Raw genomic sequence first — 16160 nt, forward strand, 5'->3', positions numbered from 1 at the left:
TCATAAAATAAATGTAAGTTCCCTCAATGTGATGAGAGTCTATTTTTATTTTTAAATACTAACTGAATGACACATAATTTCTGGGACTTGAGCAGTGCCATAACACATCCCCTGATGTTGATCTGAACTTCTTAAGGGAAGTGGCCTTTGACTATGTCATGGTGTATGAGCCACCACCGGTACTTTATGTGTGTGACAGTGGCTTCCCTTGAGAGGAACTCAGCGTCTTTGGAAATGTTAATTCTTTGGGCATTATAGTATGTCTGTTACACCAATAAATCACAAAACTATTTATGGGCGGCCATTTTGAAGTGGAAAAATCTTCGTGGCCTCAGTTTGTATCTCTTACCTTTGCAAGAGAATGTCAGCTGCCTCTCTTCCTTCTGAAGGCCACAAGCATGGTACACTCTGTAATACCAGTGACAGGGATGGGAACTGTGGACTCCCCACAAAGGGAGGGACTGACTAAAGATCTCCTGAACCCTACCTTTGAGACATAGAAGATTGATTGCCACAAAAGAAAGGATTGGGTCTCTCTGCAGAATGTGTAGTCTGGCACAGGAATTAAGACCAGAAAACGTTAGGAATCCTTGTTTGGAAAAAGTAGTTAAATTGCCTTTACCAAATAAAGAATGCCAATTTCTCGAGTCCCTACTGAGTACCAGAACACCTCACGGCTTCTTTTATAATGTGTTATTTCAGATGTGGCGTTGATAGAATTCTAGGCACTTGGATATATATGAGGGCTTGTATGTCTCTGACCAACCAAAGCTAATCGTCATAGGGGCCATGTTCTAACTCATTACTGGAAACTTTGTACCATCTGCCTAGATGCTGAAGGTCAGAGAGTCGCCATTTCTCAGCACTGTTTCTGCAATTAGTAAAGCCAGCCTGTTCACTACTTCTCCCTTAGATGCTCGTTGCCATGCCTTAACTTAGCCTCTCCAGTTATTATTTGCGGCCTTCAGTGCTCAGCTCAGTTCTCAGCCCAGAAACCCTGCCCCTCTCTCAGGTCAGCGGCTGACACCCCTGTGGGACCCCTTGGTTCTTAGGATCTGTTACATCTGTATAACATCTATGTACATCTGTATCTGTCAGCTAGAGCTGAGTTCGATATTGGAGGGCAGAGGCCTTGTTTCCTCATAACCTTCAGAATATTTTGCTCTGAGTTACGTGATGGCACATGTTGAGGAAGCTTTAACAAGGGATAAAGAGCACTGAGGAGAGTGTCTGGGAAACCGGAAGGCATTGCCCGCCCGCTGTCCCAGTGGATGGTTCCCATAGTTTTCTCTTTGATTTTTGTTTTGTTCATTTTTGTCAGAGGACAGTGGTCTTGATTCTCAATGCTTCTGCCATTGTGTATACCTCTTGCAAACTTTGAGGTAATACCTAGATGCCAGTCTGCCACACATATAGGCCCACACCAGGAGGTATGGTACTTTTATAGCCATGGTACCATAGTCTCTTATTTGCATATGTAACGTCAAAATACCTCAAAACTAGGCCTGTTGCTTCCCCAGTCTTGCTCCTGAGCAAACAGGGATCTTGGCATCTTCTTCTACACAGCTTTTTCTTAGCCTCACCTGCGTTAGACATAATCTTCCCTCTCTCTTCTTAATCTCTTAGTATATGTTCAGTTACCGTAAAAATGTAACGAGATGTTAAAGCTTATCAGGATCTATCCTAGCCCTGGGGGCTTCGTGGTTCGTCGAGTCTTTTATTGGGCTGGTATTTATGAAGCATGAGATAGGCTGGACCCTGAGGACACCATGGGACATATGATAAATTAGAGCGGTGCCTTCTCTGAGCATGGAGTCTCACGGGGCAGCCAAGCCAGGAGGCCACAGTAACTTAGCAGACGAGGTAAGGGTGATGCAGGGCCTTTGAAGGCACAGAGCAAGAGCATCTGTTCTCAGAATGAGGGAGGAAGTATTGGAAGAAGCAATGGCCCCCTGAAAGCTGCTAGTGTGTAGGCAATAAGGGTGTATGCCAGTGTCAAAGGGCATGGGCAGGGCTGAGCATGTAACTGAAAGTAACCCCATGTTAGCCACAGTAAGGAGGCTCACCTTCCTCTTGAGAACAAGCATTTGTATATCTGGCCAACAGGAAACCATGGTGACTATAGCGTTCAATCTAAATGTGCCCGATGTTCACCCACATCAGAATATCTTCCAGAAGAAGTGACAGGGGATGGGAAAGTGTTTCACTTGGTCCTCAGTCAGACAAAGGCTGTCCTCTGTAACTCTTAGACTAATAAGCCAACACTGTGGGGTTGATGTTATTTTATTTCTTAGTATAATTTGAAAAGATCATTTTGTTCTTTGCCATTCTAGCTTTCATCCGTCACAGTTACGGCTTATCAGGTCTTTGAAGAGTCCCTGAGTGTCAAAAAATTTTTTTGAAAATCTTCTCTCTGTTAGGGAGAGAGTAACAAAGGTCTAGGAATCAGCGGCACGAGTTGGCCTCACTTGTCTGTTGTATTAGAGGAGAGTTGACTTCTGCTAAGGGTTCTCCACGGGACACTGTGCATCCTCACAGAGCTGCAGTTGACTCAAGGCACATCACTGAGTGACCCCCTGATATGGACGTCAGATACTTTGTCATGTGCACTGAGACATTCCTAACCCAGAGGGTAACAAATAAACACAGACAATAAGTAAAGTTCATCCGTCTTGATTCCCAGGATCATGTGACATGAAGTGAGCACCATAGCAGCAGGCTCTCACACTGGATGATGAAGATGCGAGCATCAGAGTTCTATGGAAAGTCAAGATGTGGTCCTTGCCTAGCATCCCCTGAGAATGTCGGTTGCTTTCTAGAAAGATGGCTTCCATGAACATTTGAGATCAAGAGGGGAAGAGTCCCAAATCCCCTCCCTCTCCCAGTGTGCACATATGTGTGCTTCTACACACACACACACACACACACACACACACACACACACACACACACACTTTGAGAATTACTGAATGTCGCAAAAGATGATTGGATAGATTAAGCAAAACCCACTGCTAGACTAATCTCCCCTTCATTTAAATGTCCATCAAACTCTCAGGGTCTAGTGTGTTTGTCGGTAATGTAATCAGGAGTTAATTCTATCACTATCTCTAACTTATCATTAAAGACCTGAAAACCCTAGTACTCAGCTTTGGTCTTTTCCCTAGCCCTTTTACATCTAACTAACCCATGGAGCTGTCAATGGTTTCCAAGCTCAGTCAGAACCATTCTTCCACTCTGTGTTGACCCCCTGCCTGGCCTGCCCTCTCAAGTACGGCGTCCTACCTGTTTTCTCTGTGTCTGATTTTGCCTGTCCACAGCAGTCCTCCCCCATCTCATCAGCCTTTGCTCTGCATCCCAAGACCTGCTCTTCAAAATGTAAACAAATCATTTGTTCCTTTCTACACCCTCCTTCATCCTACCAAGAGTACCAAACTCGTGTTGTGATGGTCCTCTGTGGTCTGGGCCAGCCAAGTTCCCCTTCCATTGCTACCCATTTTAATAGGCCAAAGACTGAATGCCTTCTTGTTGTTCCTAGGAAGGACCAACATAACCTTGCCTCAAGCCTTTGCCTTTGCAGATCCTGAGACACTAGGTCATTATGATGAGGCAAGCTTTTCTTTGCAGTGTCTACTCAAATGGTGCTGTTCTAAAGAGACATTTCTTTGGAGAGCCTTTGTTTGTTTGGTTGAGATGGAGTCTCATGTAGCCCTGGCTGGTCTGGAACTTGATAGGTAGAACAGGCCTCAGACTCACAGTGATTCTCCTGCCTCGGCCCCCTGTGTGCTGGGGTCACAGGTATGAGCCTGCATGTTGGCCTGAGAGAAGCTTCCTCCACCCGGATTCACTCTGTTGCTTGACTCTGCTGTCTCCTTTCCCCAGCACATTACCTGAACTTAAGGTATGATTTTATTAGATTAGAGCCACTCCATTACATGAGGTCTCCTTGAGAGCAGAGACTACACAAAGGTGGCAATCGCCTTAACCACTCAGTGCTTCTGGGGAGATGTGTGGAATTTCGTGGAGAGTGTGGGAGTGGAGAGAGGAACTCCGCTGTGATGATGGATTCACTATTTCTGGACAAGTTAATAATAACCTGAGCACATGGTTGCTGTCCTTCTGCTATCTTCTCCTTTGTGGCACTTTGGTCCCTGTGGAGGCCTTGCTGTGAGACTCTGTATGCACTTACCAGGGAAACAGCTTCATTCTGCCCCCAATACCTGTTCACATCAGATTATTGTTCATGTATTTTTTTTAAGTTTTGAAATACATGGTTTCATTATTTTAGCTTAAGTATAACCACACATAAAAAAATCAACTATTAAGATGTCTATAAAAGTTACTTTTTTTTAAAAGTGCTAAGGAAGTCACTTGGATCCTAGAAGCAAAGACAGCCGTCTTGATTTTATTTCCACATTCCAAACAGATACCCCTCCTGTTATGGCCAAGATGATGTTTTCTTAGTCCCCGTGGATTTTCTCTCAGGAAAATGAGTCATGGCTGTAAGAAAGATGGCATGAGGTAAAATAGAATTCCTTTTTTGCCACCTCTACTTGAACACATGAAGCAACAGAAGAAGTATGGTACTGTTGCTAGGCCGTGGTAGTATTCAAACTTGTCAGTGTGCTCTCTCCTCCAGCAAATTATGCAGAGCCCAAATCTCCAAGGGGAGAGAGCTCAGCAGCCTTCCAGCCTGAGTCACATGTTTATATAGTCCGAAGTTCCTGCTCTCTGGTGTAGAACGGGCTGCTCCAGAGAGAGGTTCCACTTTCGGGTTCTAGCAGTGTGACCTCGACTGACAGGGTCATTTCTCTTCTTAAATAAGGGCATTCATTGCTCAGAGGGTTCCATCGTTTTGCAACTTTGAAGGATTGTCTGTTTGTTGGTCAGGAGGGAGTCTATCAAGGTGAAAAGACACTATGAGGCAATGTTTTTTAGATGAGTCTTTTGGTGGGGGCTTCTTTTTTTGAGAACTCTCTTTGGTTGCTTCTCTGTGTAGTTGCAAGGAAGAAGAAAAGCCCCCATTTTAGTCAACCTCAGAGTAAATGGTTAGGGACATTCTCTTAGACAGTATAGTCTCTTCTGGAATAGATGTTTCCTGCAGAAACAAATGAAATATCTAAAGAGATGCTGATTACTTGAGCAAGCGGCTCATCAGCCTGGCCCAGGGATTGACACTAAACAGGGAGTTGAGTCTCCAGAAGCAATGGAATGTTCCACAGAGTGGTTCTTTGGCAACAGTGACCAGCATTTGCTAAGTGCTTGTCCTTGCACATTGCTGGGTGATGTACTACAGATGCAGATTGACAATGATGGCCAAGGAGTTACTCTCTTTCCCCCTCAGAAGAACCATGAGCCCTTCTCTGATCGACTCTGGCCTTTGCAAACTCTGCTTTCTCCAATTCACTTTTCCAGTCAGTTACTGAGTCTTACTTTCAAGAGAAGGAACTGAATATTCCTTCACAGTTAACCTGATATTCCAAAGATGGGAAGAAATCACATCCAAACAGCACATGTCATTACTGAGCAAATGACCTCTCGGCTAGTTTCTTAAGATTCACAGATTATACTGGCTGTTGTGGTTTCATATAGCACTGGCTTGCAAATGTATCTAGCCATATATGGCAGAAGTCACATTTAAATTTGATCCTCAAAGTTGAATAGACTGTAAAGAAACTTGTTTACATTTTGAAGCCATGAGGAAAGGTTTAGGATAGTCTGTGTGGGATATACTTGTGCCTCCCTTTCTCATGTTTAGGCAAAAATAACAGTTTTTCTTGTCTAGCATTCTCATTACAGTCTGTTCTGGGTGTTAACTTTTTCATAAAGCACATTGAGCAGGACTGCCATGCTGGACCAGAGAGAGGCGCTTCCCTCTCTTACTGTAGGACAGTGAGGTGGCCTGCTTGGCCAGTCCCCACTCACAGCAGCCTGAAAAGGGTGATATCACTGCAAGAATGCTCTTCTGAGAACATTTTTCTAGATCAAGTGTCCAAGACTAGCCTAGACAACATTTTCTTTTGGTTAAGCACTCTTTTGAAAGGAGACTTTGGCAGAATCACATGTTCCTTTTCCTCCCATTCACATCAGATTCTGAAACAGAAAAATGACTTGAGTCACCACCCCCCCCCTGGGGGCCAGATATTTCAGACATCTTGGTTCTTGTTTCTGCAGAGAATTCATTGCTCTTGTGTACATAGATCTTTTCTCCTTCTCATCTTCTTTTCCACAAAGGAAAACAGCAGCACCTTTGGCACTGCTTGAGAGTTGACCACAAAAAATACATATTTCTGTGGAATTCTTAGCCTTTGGCATTGAGTCTTTTCTTGACTTTACAGCTTGTTCCCTCAACCCAAATGAAATAACCCCTGCATATCACTTTGTCGACCTCATTTCCATAAATGCCACTCATTATAATATATGTTTGAATCCCTTTTAAAGCCTTGTGATCATCTCACCCACAGTCCTCATTTTATGTTCCCTGGAGGCTTGGGGATCATTTTTAAGTCTTTGTTTTGATGAATTGTTTACAATAATTATTGACCCAGCTGTTTGTAAGGAGACAGATGCGCTTCTCCTTACCAAGGCACCGATTTGGCTCTTTGAGTGAAGCCCAACTCTTTGGATGGACACACAGCTCTTGGCCAGCATTGGTCCTGCCCAGATGGATGGTTTTGCAATTACCCATACCTCCCAGCAGCCGTTTCTTCATTACTGAAAGCTGCCCCCAATTGTCCCAAAAGCTGAATTCAATCTGCAGTTCCCCCAGTAACGTGCTGTGATTCATTTGGGGACAAATCTGGATTGAACTGAGTCCAAGTGTCTCTTTTGTGAGACAGAAGGGAAGTATAAGTAGATACTATAGTCACCCAGATGAGTCAGCCAGGAATTCATGAAGTGATTCATAAATCGTTATAAAGACCACTAAAGTCTACTAAAATGGAGAGCTGTCTGGCTATACAAAGTGCGGTATTATCATTGGGCTGTTTTTTTAAAAGATGTTAAATCACATGTGAAATCCTTAAGACTGTGCTTTTCTTTTTAGATTTTGAAAAGGATTTCTTCTCCCCCCTCGGCAGTGGACCAACGGCAAGGCATTTTTCATTGATTAGTTTTCACAGATGAATTTTAAAACCCCAACAGATGATACCCTACAATTCCTTGGGGAGGGGAGAACGTCCCTGTGAAAATCCATCATAGGCCAGTTTATATCCATTAGTTCTGCTCCCTGACAGCAAATCAATGATATTTCTGTGTGGGTACAATGAAACTAGCTGTTCACATGTGTTCTCCTTCTTTGATAGGTCTACAGCCCCAGTGGAAGAGAAAGGGGATGGAGGGCATATCCAAAAACATGTACTAACCCATGCTCCATTTCAGTGATCATGTAGATACGTGAGTCTCTTCTTCTCACAGTGTTAAGACCCAGAGCAGGGCCATGACACAGCCCCACATGGTTTGTTAGAACCATTGTGTATGCAGCACAAAGGAAGGGCAGGAAGAAATGTGGGGCATGGATGTGACTTTCAACACAATCACCAGTAAATGTTGTTTTCAAAAATATATCTGAAAGCTGATATCAAAATGGTATAGGCTTATAGACAAGGAAAGAAGCCCTAACCAAAAGGAGTTGTCCATTGGAAAGTCTGGTACCTGACCAGCTTAGGCATGAAGAGCTCACTGTGACTGAGCAAGTTTCCTCAAACCAAGGAACAACACTTTCATTGTCAGATCTTTTTAAATCAGTGTCTTTATGATACACTTTCTACTAAGTAACGATAACGGTTAAGATTTCAGATGCCCTTAGAAGTCACCTCCTACTCCTCTCTCACCCCATCCCACTGACTTGGTTTGAATCCCAGGATAGAGGTTGGGCTAGACTTACTGTATGAGAGTGGTGGGTAGAAAAGTAGATCGGCATGGCAGGGAAGTACCTTCACCATGCTTGACCTCTTTTATTTTTATCCAAAAAAGATGATCCAGATCCCCTGCACCTGGAATGTTCCATGATGGCACTAACATATTAAGTCAGTACCAAGAAGTTAGACCCTTACAGACTGCAAAGCTCACTGCTCCAAGGAACTGGAAAATGAACAGATGAGTCAGTGTTAGTTTCCATATAGGAATTGTCAAGACAAGAAAGGTTTCCTAAATTTTTATTTTTTATTTTATTTATTTATTTTTTTGCGTTCTGAGCCTTCCTTAAATGTTGTGACACAGCACCAGGACTATAATCTTGGGCAATTTGTAGGCTCTGGGTCACCAAAAACATGGACCCAGGATGCCCTACGTGGACACTCTTTACATCAGCCATCCATTCTCTAAGCATTCACTGGTCACTTGAAAGTTGTCAGACATTCCTAGTTTAAGTTTTTGGATGGCCCGGACTTGTGAATGTGAGGTTCTGCACAGTGCCCCATCATCCCATAGCTACCGTTGACTTGTGAATGTGAGGTTCTGCACAGTGCCCCATCATCCCATAGCTACCGTTGACTTGTGAATGTGAGGTTCTGCACAGTGCCCCATCATCCCATAGCTACCGTTGACTTGTGAATGTGAGGTTCTGCACAGTGCCCCATCATCCCATAGCTACCGTTGCTTTTTCTTTGTTACACTCCCGTGGTAGCCCAGTACTGTTTTTCACTTAGTCTTAGATGTGCTGCCTTGCTTCCTTTCACTAGCTTCCGGGATACAGAGAAATGTGTCCTCAGTTGCTCTGCCCACTGTGCTCACAGCAACTGCACACTCAGCCAGTGACCAGTATATATCTCCTGAATGAAGAGAAAAATTAGAATTATTTCATACTTTACAATTCTGAGGGAAATTGGGCTGTCTTTGCTTTACACTTGCCATGGAAGCTGGCGGAGTTGAATGGTTTATTCAGATTTACTTACCTAGTAAGAGAGAGTACCAGAGTCCAAGCCTGTGTGCTCTGGCTGCTGACCCATTTGTCTTTCTGCACCCACCTGATCTCCCTCCCTACCCATTTTCTACGTGGGAACTTTAACCGTGTCCATTCCACGTTCCACCTTCTGTCTTGTGATAGTCTGGGATTAGGTGCCACATCTTGAGGAAGGGTGACCTCATTGTGCAGGCCTGCCCACTGCCACATGGGAAGTTCAACAGTAGTGAGAGTAGGGCAAGGGAGCAGGCAAGGGAGGCACTGAGAGGAAGAAGCATGGCCAAGTGATCAGCTGTGTACTGAAGTGTGCGTAAATGAGGATTTGCAGGAACCTTTCAAGTCCTCCTCCTGCAAGAGGCTCGTTTATGAGGCTTTAAAACCCCTCCTTTGCCTTCTTTTCTTGGCAAACCATTGCTCATCAGAAGGTCATACCAACTCCCCACCAAGTGAGTGGAAATGGTTGACTCAGTTCTGGTTTGCTTTTGTGTGCTCTGTTTCTGGTAAGCAGGGGTTTTCCCTTAGTCTGTTATGTGCCTGCTTGTATAGTAGTTGTCTCTTTTGAGGTCCTGTGAAAGGCCTAACTTAGTACATATAGATTAACAGAGAGGCTGTGACTTTTTTTTTTTTTTTAGTTAAAATACTGTGTGATATAGGAAACATGGCCCACAGTATCAATTAAACAGGGCTCATAGGAGCTCACAGAGACAAAAGTGACAATCACAGCCCCTGGATGAGTCTAAGCTAGGTCCTCTGCATATACATTATGGTTGCTAGCCTGGTGTTCTTGTGGGACTCATAACTCTTGTGGGGATGGAGAGTATCTTTTGACTCTTTTGCCTGGTCTTAGAACCCTTTCCCTCCTAGTAGGTTACGGTGCCTAGCCTTAATATGAGGGCTTGTGCCTAGTCTTCCTGTAACTTGCTGTGTCATGTTTGGTTGATATCCTGGGAGGCCTGCTCTTTTTTGAAGGGAAATAGAGGAGCAGTGAGTCTGAGGGGCGGGGTGTTGGGGGTATGGGGGGTAGGAGGAGTGTAGGAAGCAAGATCTGTGATTGGGATGTAATATATGAGAGTAGAATGAAAAAGAAAAAATACTATTTGGTGTTTTTAGGCAGAAATAAAACTGATTCTAAAAATTCATGGATTAAAATAACAAAATGTTATTTAATTGATTCTTGTAAATTTGTATAAATTGATTCTGTGCTTGGAAAACATTCCTATTTATAAATAGATTTCTTGTGCTGGAATTTTAAGTTATTGATTCTTACTTGCTTCCTTATTTCTGGCAGTTGTCTGAAAATATGATCACATAATCACTTCTTTCTTTTTCTTTTGCTTCTCTTTTTTTTTTTTTTTGTTTTTTGAGACAAGGTTTCTCTGTATAGCATTGAATGTTCTGGAACTTTCTCTGTAGACCAAACTGGCCTCGAACTCACAGAGATCCACCTGCCTCTGCCTGTCAAGTGCTGAGATTAAAGGTATGTGCCACCGCCCAGCTGTGATCACTTCTTATGTATACTTTCTCTGTAGATGGCAACAGTTAAAATTTTTGTACTGACTCCTTTTAAATCAAAGGCTACTTTGTGAAGGTTTGTTTCACTTGGAAGAATTTGTACTTAAACTTTTAATGGTATTTCATGTCAGATGAAATGTTTTCTTCAGATTTTTAACCCTGTGCTATGTTGTCTCACCTGTGTGAAGAACACAGAAGGCACAGAATTATCAATGGGCAGATGTTGATTAAGTGGAAGGCATAGTATTTTACACTTCTAGGTCATGAAATAATGCTAAATTCTTGGTATGTACCCACCACATTTTCCCCTTTATTTATCCTTATCAGTATTAAATAATATGTGGTAGCCAAGAAAGTATGCCTAGGAACTTCTCTGAATAGGTAATAATTTGGAATGAGAACATCATTATATAAAACCACACACATACAGACTCCATACCTAGTATAATATAATCTACTTATGGATGACAAAATATTTTAATAAATTATACCCTTGTATTTTTGTCTTCCCCATTTCCTACTTAGTAGTCATAATTTAACCTTTGACCCTGTCATTGCAAATGAGAAAAGCATTAGATTTTTACTTGGAAGAAGTTTGGACTCTCTTCATAATCTTTGTACACCATTTCTACTCCTTACTAACCCAATTTATGTGATTCAGATGTATCATGTTGTTTGGGGGGTAGGTTATGTCCTCAGATTGTACCAGGTCCCCAGATAGTCCCAACTTGGCTGTCCACTCATTCCTTTGCTCCTTCAGCTCTAGACTGAAGGAAGGTAGATGCACCAGAAGGAAAGACCAGAGGACCATCTAGACTGAGGGGAGGTAGATGCACCAGAAGGAAAGACCAGAGGACCTTCTAGACTGAAGGGAGGTAGACGCACCAGAAGGAAAGACCAGAGGACCGTCTAGACTGAAGGGAGGTAGACACACCAGAAGGAAAGACCAGAGGACCGTCTAGACTGAAGGGAGGTAGACACACCAGAAGGAAAGACCAGAGGACCGTCTAGACTGAAGGGAGGTAGACACACCAGAAGGAAAGACCAGAGGACCGTCTAGAGTGAAGGGGGGTAGACACACCAGAAGGAAAGACCAGAGGACCGTCTAGAGTGAAGGGGGGTAGACACACCAGAAGGAAAGACCAGAGGACCGTCTAGAGTGAAGGGGGGTAGACACACCAGAAGGAAAGACCAGAGGACCGTCTAGAGTGAAGGGGGGTAGACACACCAGAAGGAAAGACCAGAGGACCGTCTAGAGTGAAGGGGGGTAGACGCACCAGAAGGAAAGACCAGAGGACCGTCTAGAGTGAAGGGGGGTAGACGCACCAGAAGGAAAGACCAGAGGACCGTCTAGCTTGTTGTGCCTTTTGTTCTCAAACAAAGAAGTAAGACAAGAGAGTGGTCTTAATTATTTTGTTTTCCCAAAAAAGTTGAAATGTCAGTGTGATTACGAGATAATGATATAGGTCACATCTTGCTATTCAAATCCCTCCCCCCTGTCACCTCAATGACCATAAGAACAGTGGCTTCCAGGACCAGTGTGGACTCCATCTATCCCCAAAGTCTGTGATTCCATAATTGCTCATTCCTCTCCTGCAAGCTCAGAGTAACTTTGGAGACACAGTAAGGACATGTTCCCCAGAAAATAGCCTCCATATGGGGAATCCTGGCTTATGTGTTTTACAAGATGGTCTCAGGCCAGTGCCAGGATTTGTTTGCTGTGTTTTCTCTCAGGGCCACTTAACATAGATTTTTTTTTCCCCCCGGGTAATCCCAGTTAAGAGGACGTGCTTAGAAAAGTGCACATTTACCAGCACAGGGCATGTAGCTGCTGTTCTCTTTCCTTAGGATAAAAACCTAAGTGACCAGTTCATAGGCATCCTGTCATGTCTGGTTTGCTTAGATGCTCTGACCTCTTTGCTTTAAGTCCCTGTCTTCCTCTTGGCTCCTATGCAGCCTTCTTAGATATTCTCCTTACCCCTCACAAGTGAAATGCAAAGTGAACATGGCATTTTGTCCCATACTCTCTTACTCCCTCAACATAAACGTTGAAGCTCTGCCTTATGAGTACTCTGCTTCAGAGCCTTTTGGAGTACTTTGTAAATTTGTCTAATGCGCCTTCTCTTTTTCTCAGGTACGCTCAGGCTTGTGGAGTCATTTGTTCCTATAAAACAAGTAATGTCATAGACAATGACCTGTATTTGCTAGTGCAAAATAAAGCTTTTCTTCCTGCAGAGTGTAAACAGGCACCAATTAAATGTTTTCATGTTGGTGAACTTTGGAGAGAAGAGGTCAAATACTTCATTGCTAGTATTTATTTTTGTTTGTTTTTTGTTTTTTCGAGACAAGGTTTCTCTGTGTACTTTTGGTGCCTGTCCTAGATCTCGCTCTGTAGACGAGGCTGTCTTCAAACTGACAGAGGTCTGCCTGGCTCTGCCTCCTGAGTGCTGGGATTAAAGGCGTACGCCACTACCACCTGGCTGCTAGCATATTTTTACCCAAAATTATTTTGCTGCATCATGGCATTGAAAGACCCTCAGCTTCTTTCTCTTCCATGAATATAACAGTCCTGGCTGAACCAACAAAGCATCCTGTTGATTTCTCTGTGGACATTCCCAACTGCAAGGCTGTTCTCAGAAGAAGTCTCACCTTCCTTCACTGTTAAGACAGTAGAGGTCACCTGGTGGTGGTGGTGGTGCACGCCCTTAACCAGCACTCCGGAGGCAGAGGCAGGTGGATCTCTGTGAGTTTGAGGCCAGATGTGAGATCTCCAAAGCTACAGAGTCAGGCCTGCTTAGTACACTCGTAGGTGAAATTCAGAATGAAGGGGAATATTGCATTCTTTGAAAAGGGAGTAAGAGGGGATAGAGATGGCTAAGTGCATTCCCCGATTAAACACTGAGGACCTAGCTCCCATGAAAAAAAAATGCCAGAAGTGGCAGTGCACACCCATAATACCAATGCTGGGGAAGAAGAGAGGAGGACACATCTGTGATGCTTTCTAGGTGTATAGTCTAGCCAAATCAGTCAGCCACAGGTTCGAAGATCTCATCTCAAAAATTAAGTTGGAGAATGAGGAAATAAACATGTTTTGACCCATATGTACCTGCACACATGTCCACATGCATCCACATGATGTCCACACACACAGAACAAGAATACATGGGCTGTGGAGTTGGCTCAGTGGGTACAGTGTTTGTCATCCAAGCTCGGGAATTCCAGTACAGCCAGGACACTGTTACACAGAGAAACCCTGTCTCGAAAAACAAAACAAACCACCACACAAAAAAAAAGATAATAAAGGTCATTCTAAATCTTGTGACTCAGAACCTCACAATGAGAAGATAAATATACCGTTGTCTGAGGTTAATTGGTGAGCTCTCCTTGTTTAAATATCATTATATCTCCTTTCAGAAACCAGTACTCTTGGGCTGGGGCTGAGGGTACAGCCCAATGGGAGTGCTTGCCTAGCATGTGCAAGGCATTGGGTTCAACAAAACCGAAAAACCCAACAATCTTGTGATTGTTACACGTTATGACAAAGAATGCTCTACACTGCATTCCCTCTACCCCATCAGGAATGTTCTTTGCCCAGCACAGAACCCAAGCCGACCTCTCAGGTTCTGGGTTTCAAGGCACATTTGACCTTTGAGGTTTGAGTTAATTTGCTTTTGGCAAGAGAGAACGCATTGTTTAAGGAGACTCCAGTTAGAGAGGGTCATAATAAGGACCCGGAACACTTCTTGGACCTCAGATATGCCTTACAAAACAAAATGTTTATGAGCTAAGTGTAAATGACTCAGAAACATACGAATCGAATTTCCCCTAAAATGTGAACGGATTTTAAAATTAGCAGGAAAGGACCTGGCAATAGAAGGGCCCTGAATTTCACAAACCCCAGAGGATTTGAAATACAGTTTAAGAAGTTTGACAAACCCAAACTGTGACTAAGGTTTTCTTTGTTGGTGTCTTTTCTTCCCTTGTGTCTCAGAGAAGAACCCAGTGGTTGGAAGGAAAAGAGAAGGGTTAGGAAGGGTTTTTGAAAGAGCGTGTTTTCACACAATGTACGGCCAGAATGGGGACTTAGAAGGCTGGGGGAGTTGGTCATGCTGCCTTTTGGAATTGTTTTCCCAGGTTTGCACCTCCGACTCCATCTCCTCATCACATCAGCCCGGGAAGAGTTCCAGCTCCTCAGTCACTGCTGCAGAGGACACAGTCTGCCCACACCCAGCAGCCACCAGGCGCTCTCCTGAAGTCCTACCAGCCAGAAACAAACTCTGCTTTTCAGTCAAATGGTATCCACGTCCATGGTAAGCAGGGCCTGGCAGCCCTTTGAGTTTTGAAAGGCAGTGTTTTGCTGTGGCCTTTAATGAAGTGTCCTAGTGACGAGTTGTGGGTATCAGATGTTCTGTTTTACATCAGACAGGCTTTTAGAATCTGCTCCACCACCACCCACCCACCCACACACACACATACTTATTAGCACACTGATTAGGCATGGAGTCCTATAGTACTTTCCTCAGATGACGGGCTTATGACACCCATTGTTGTCAGCCCAAGGCAGTCATTTCTGTTCCTGATGTTGTGACACCTCCAGGACAGACAGGACTCCAGCCATAGCACCCTGCTCCTGAATTACCAGGAGACTGTGTGAAAGGAAGCCCCAAGCACCCTGCCATCATGTCCATCGTCTCCGTCCCATAAACCAGGTCAACACCTGCTTCGCCATCATCTCCCCTGGCTCTGAACTGACTGTGTCTCACCTGTATTTCTTTGGTAGAACTTCCATTCTCTCCGTCTTGTAGCTTATCTGAATAAAGCATATCTTCTTTATTAATATAATTGGTTTCTGAGACCAGCATTATCTGACCCACCATCATATCTCTTAGGGAACTCAACACATGTCTTCATGTATAGTAAGGACTGTACATGTTCATGTAGGACGAAAAGAACATGAGGAAATGAGAAATCACAGCCGTTTTCAGTCTGTGTCGGTGTTGCGTTCAGTAAGGACCACACTTGGAGGACTGAGTCTGCTTCAGTTTCTTTTCTTTATTTAAACTCATCTAGTCAATTCAAGCACATACGCTAGTGGGCTTCACAGAGAACTGAAATGCCCAACCAGACAGACTCCAACTGCCAAATCCTTTTCCTTCTTGTTGCCAGGATTCTCTATAAGCAGAAATGATACTGTCCATTGAGACACCTTCTGATGACTCCACAAATGAGTCTTTGCCTTTGTCCTCTCACTGATAACATATATTTATATAGGTTATCAGTTGGGATTATTGGATGGTGTCCCAAGCACGTGTTTACTCTGAGTGTGAATAAGGTCCCTAGATAGTAGACTCCAGCAGTATGGTGGTGCTAAACTTGACCAAGAGCCTCAAAGCAGAGCCCTGAGCAGCAGAGAGGAGACAAGAAAATGACAGTGGTCATCTGTAGCAAGGGGAGACACTGGAAAGCCAGTTTCACTGACTCTGAATCAAAGCCCCATCCATATCCATCTCCCCCACTCCCCACTTGTTCGCTGTTTCCCAGCAAAGCTTAGATGTCTCACTTCAATGGTCATTTTTACCTTCTTCTGCTTATGAACATCTTCTCAAGCTTCCATTACACCAGGAAATGGTTTTGTAAGTGTCTGCTGCAGGTGCTCAAGGTAAGTTGGATAAAAAAGAACAAAGGAGTTCTCTTCCTGGCCAGCAGCTTTTCTAATGAAGGGAGACCCAGGGCCATAGTCTGGAAAGCT

At 43.8% G+C, this 16160-nt stretch overlaps 1 protein-coding gene across 1 annotated transcript in view; it reads left to right on the forward strand.

The window, feature by feature from the left end:
* The window catches only part of Glis3 (GLIS family zinc finger 3), a 426546-nt gene that overhangs the window by 390959 nt on the left and 19427 nt on the right, over positions 1-16160 (forward strand). Inside the window, exon 8 of the mRNA XM_059259342.1 lies at positions 14546-14721. Within this exon, the coding sequence (XP_059115325.1) occupies positions 14546-14721 (176 nt within the window). The remainder of the gene's footprint in view (positions 1-14545; positions 14722-16160) is intronic.

The sequence above is a fragment of the Peromyscus eremicus genome, chromosome 1, assembly GCF_949786415.1.
Source record: "Peromyscus eremicus chromosome 1, PerEre_H2_v1, whole genome shotgun sequence".
NCBI lineage: Eukaryota > Metazoa > Chordata > Mammalia > Rodentia > Cricetidae > Peromyscus > Peromyscus eremicus.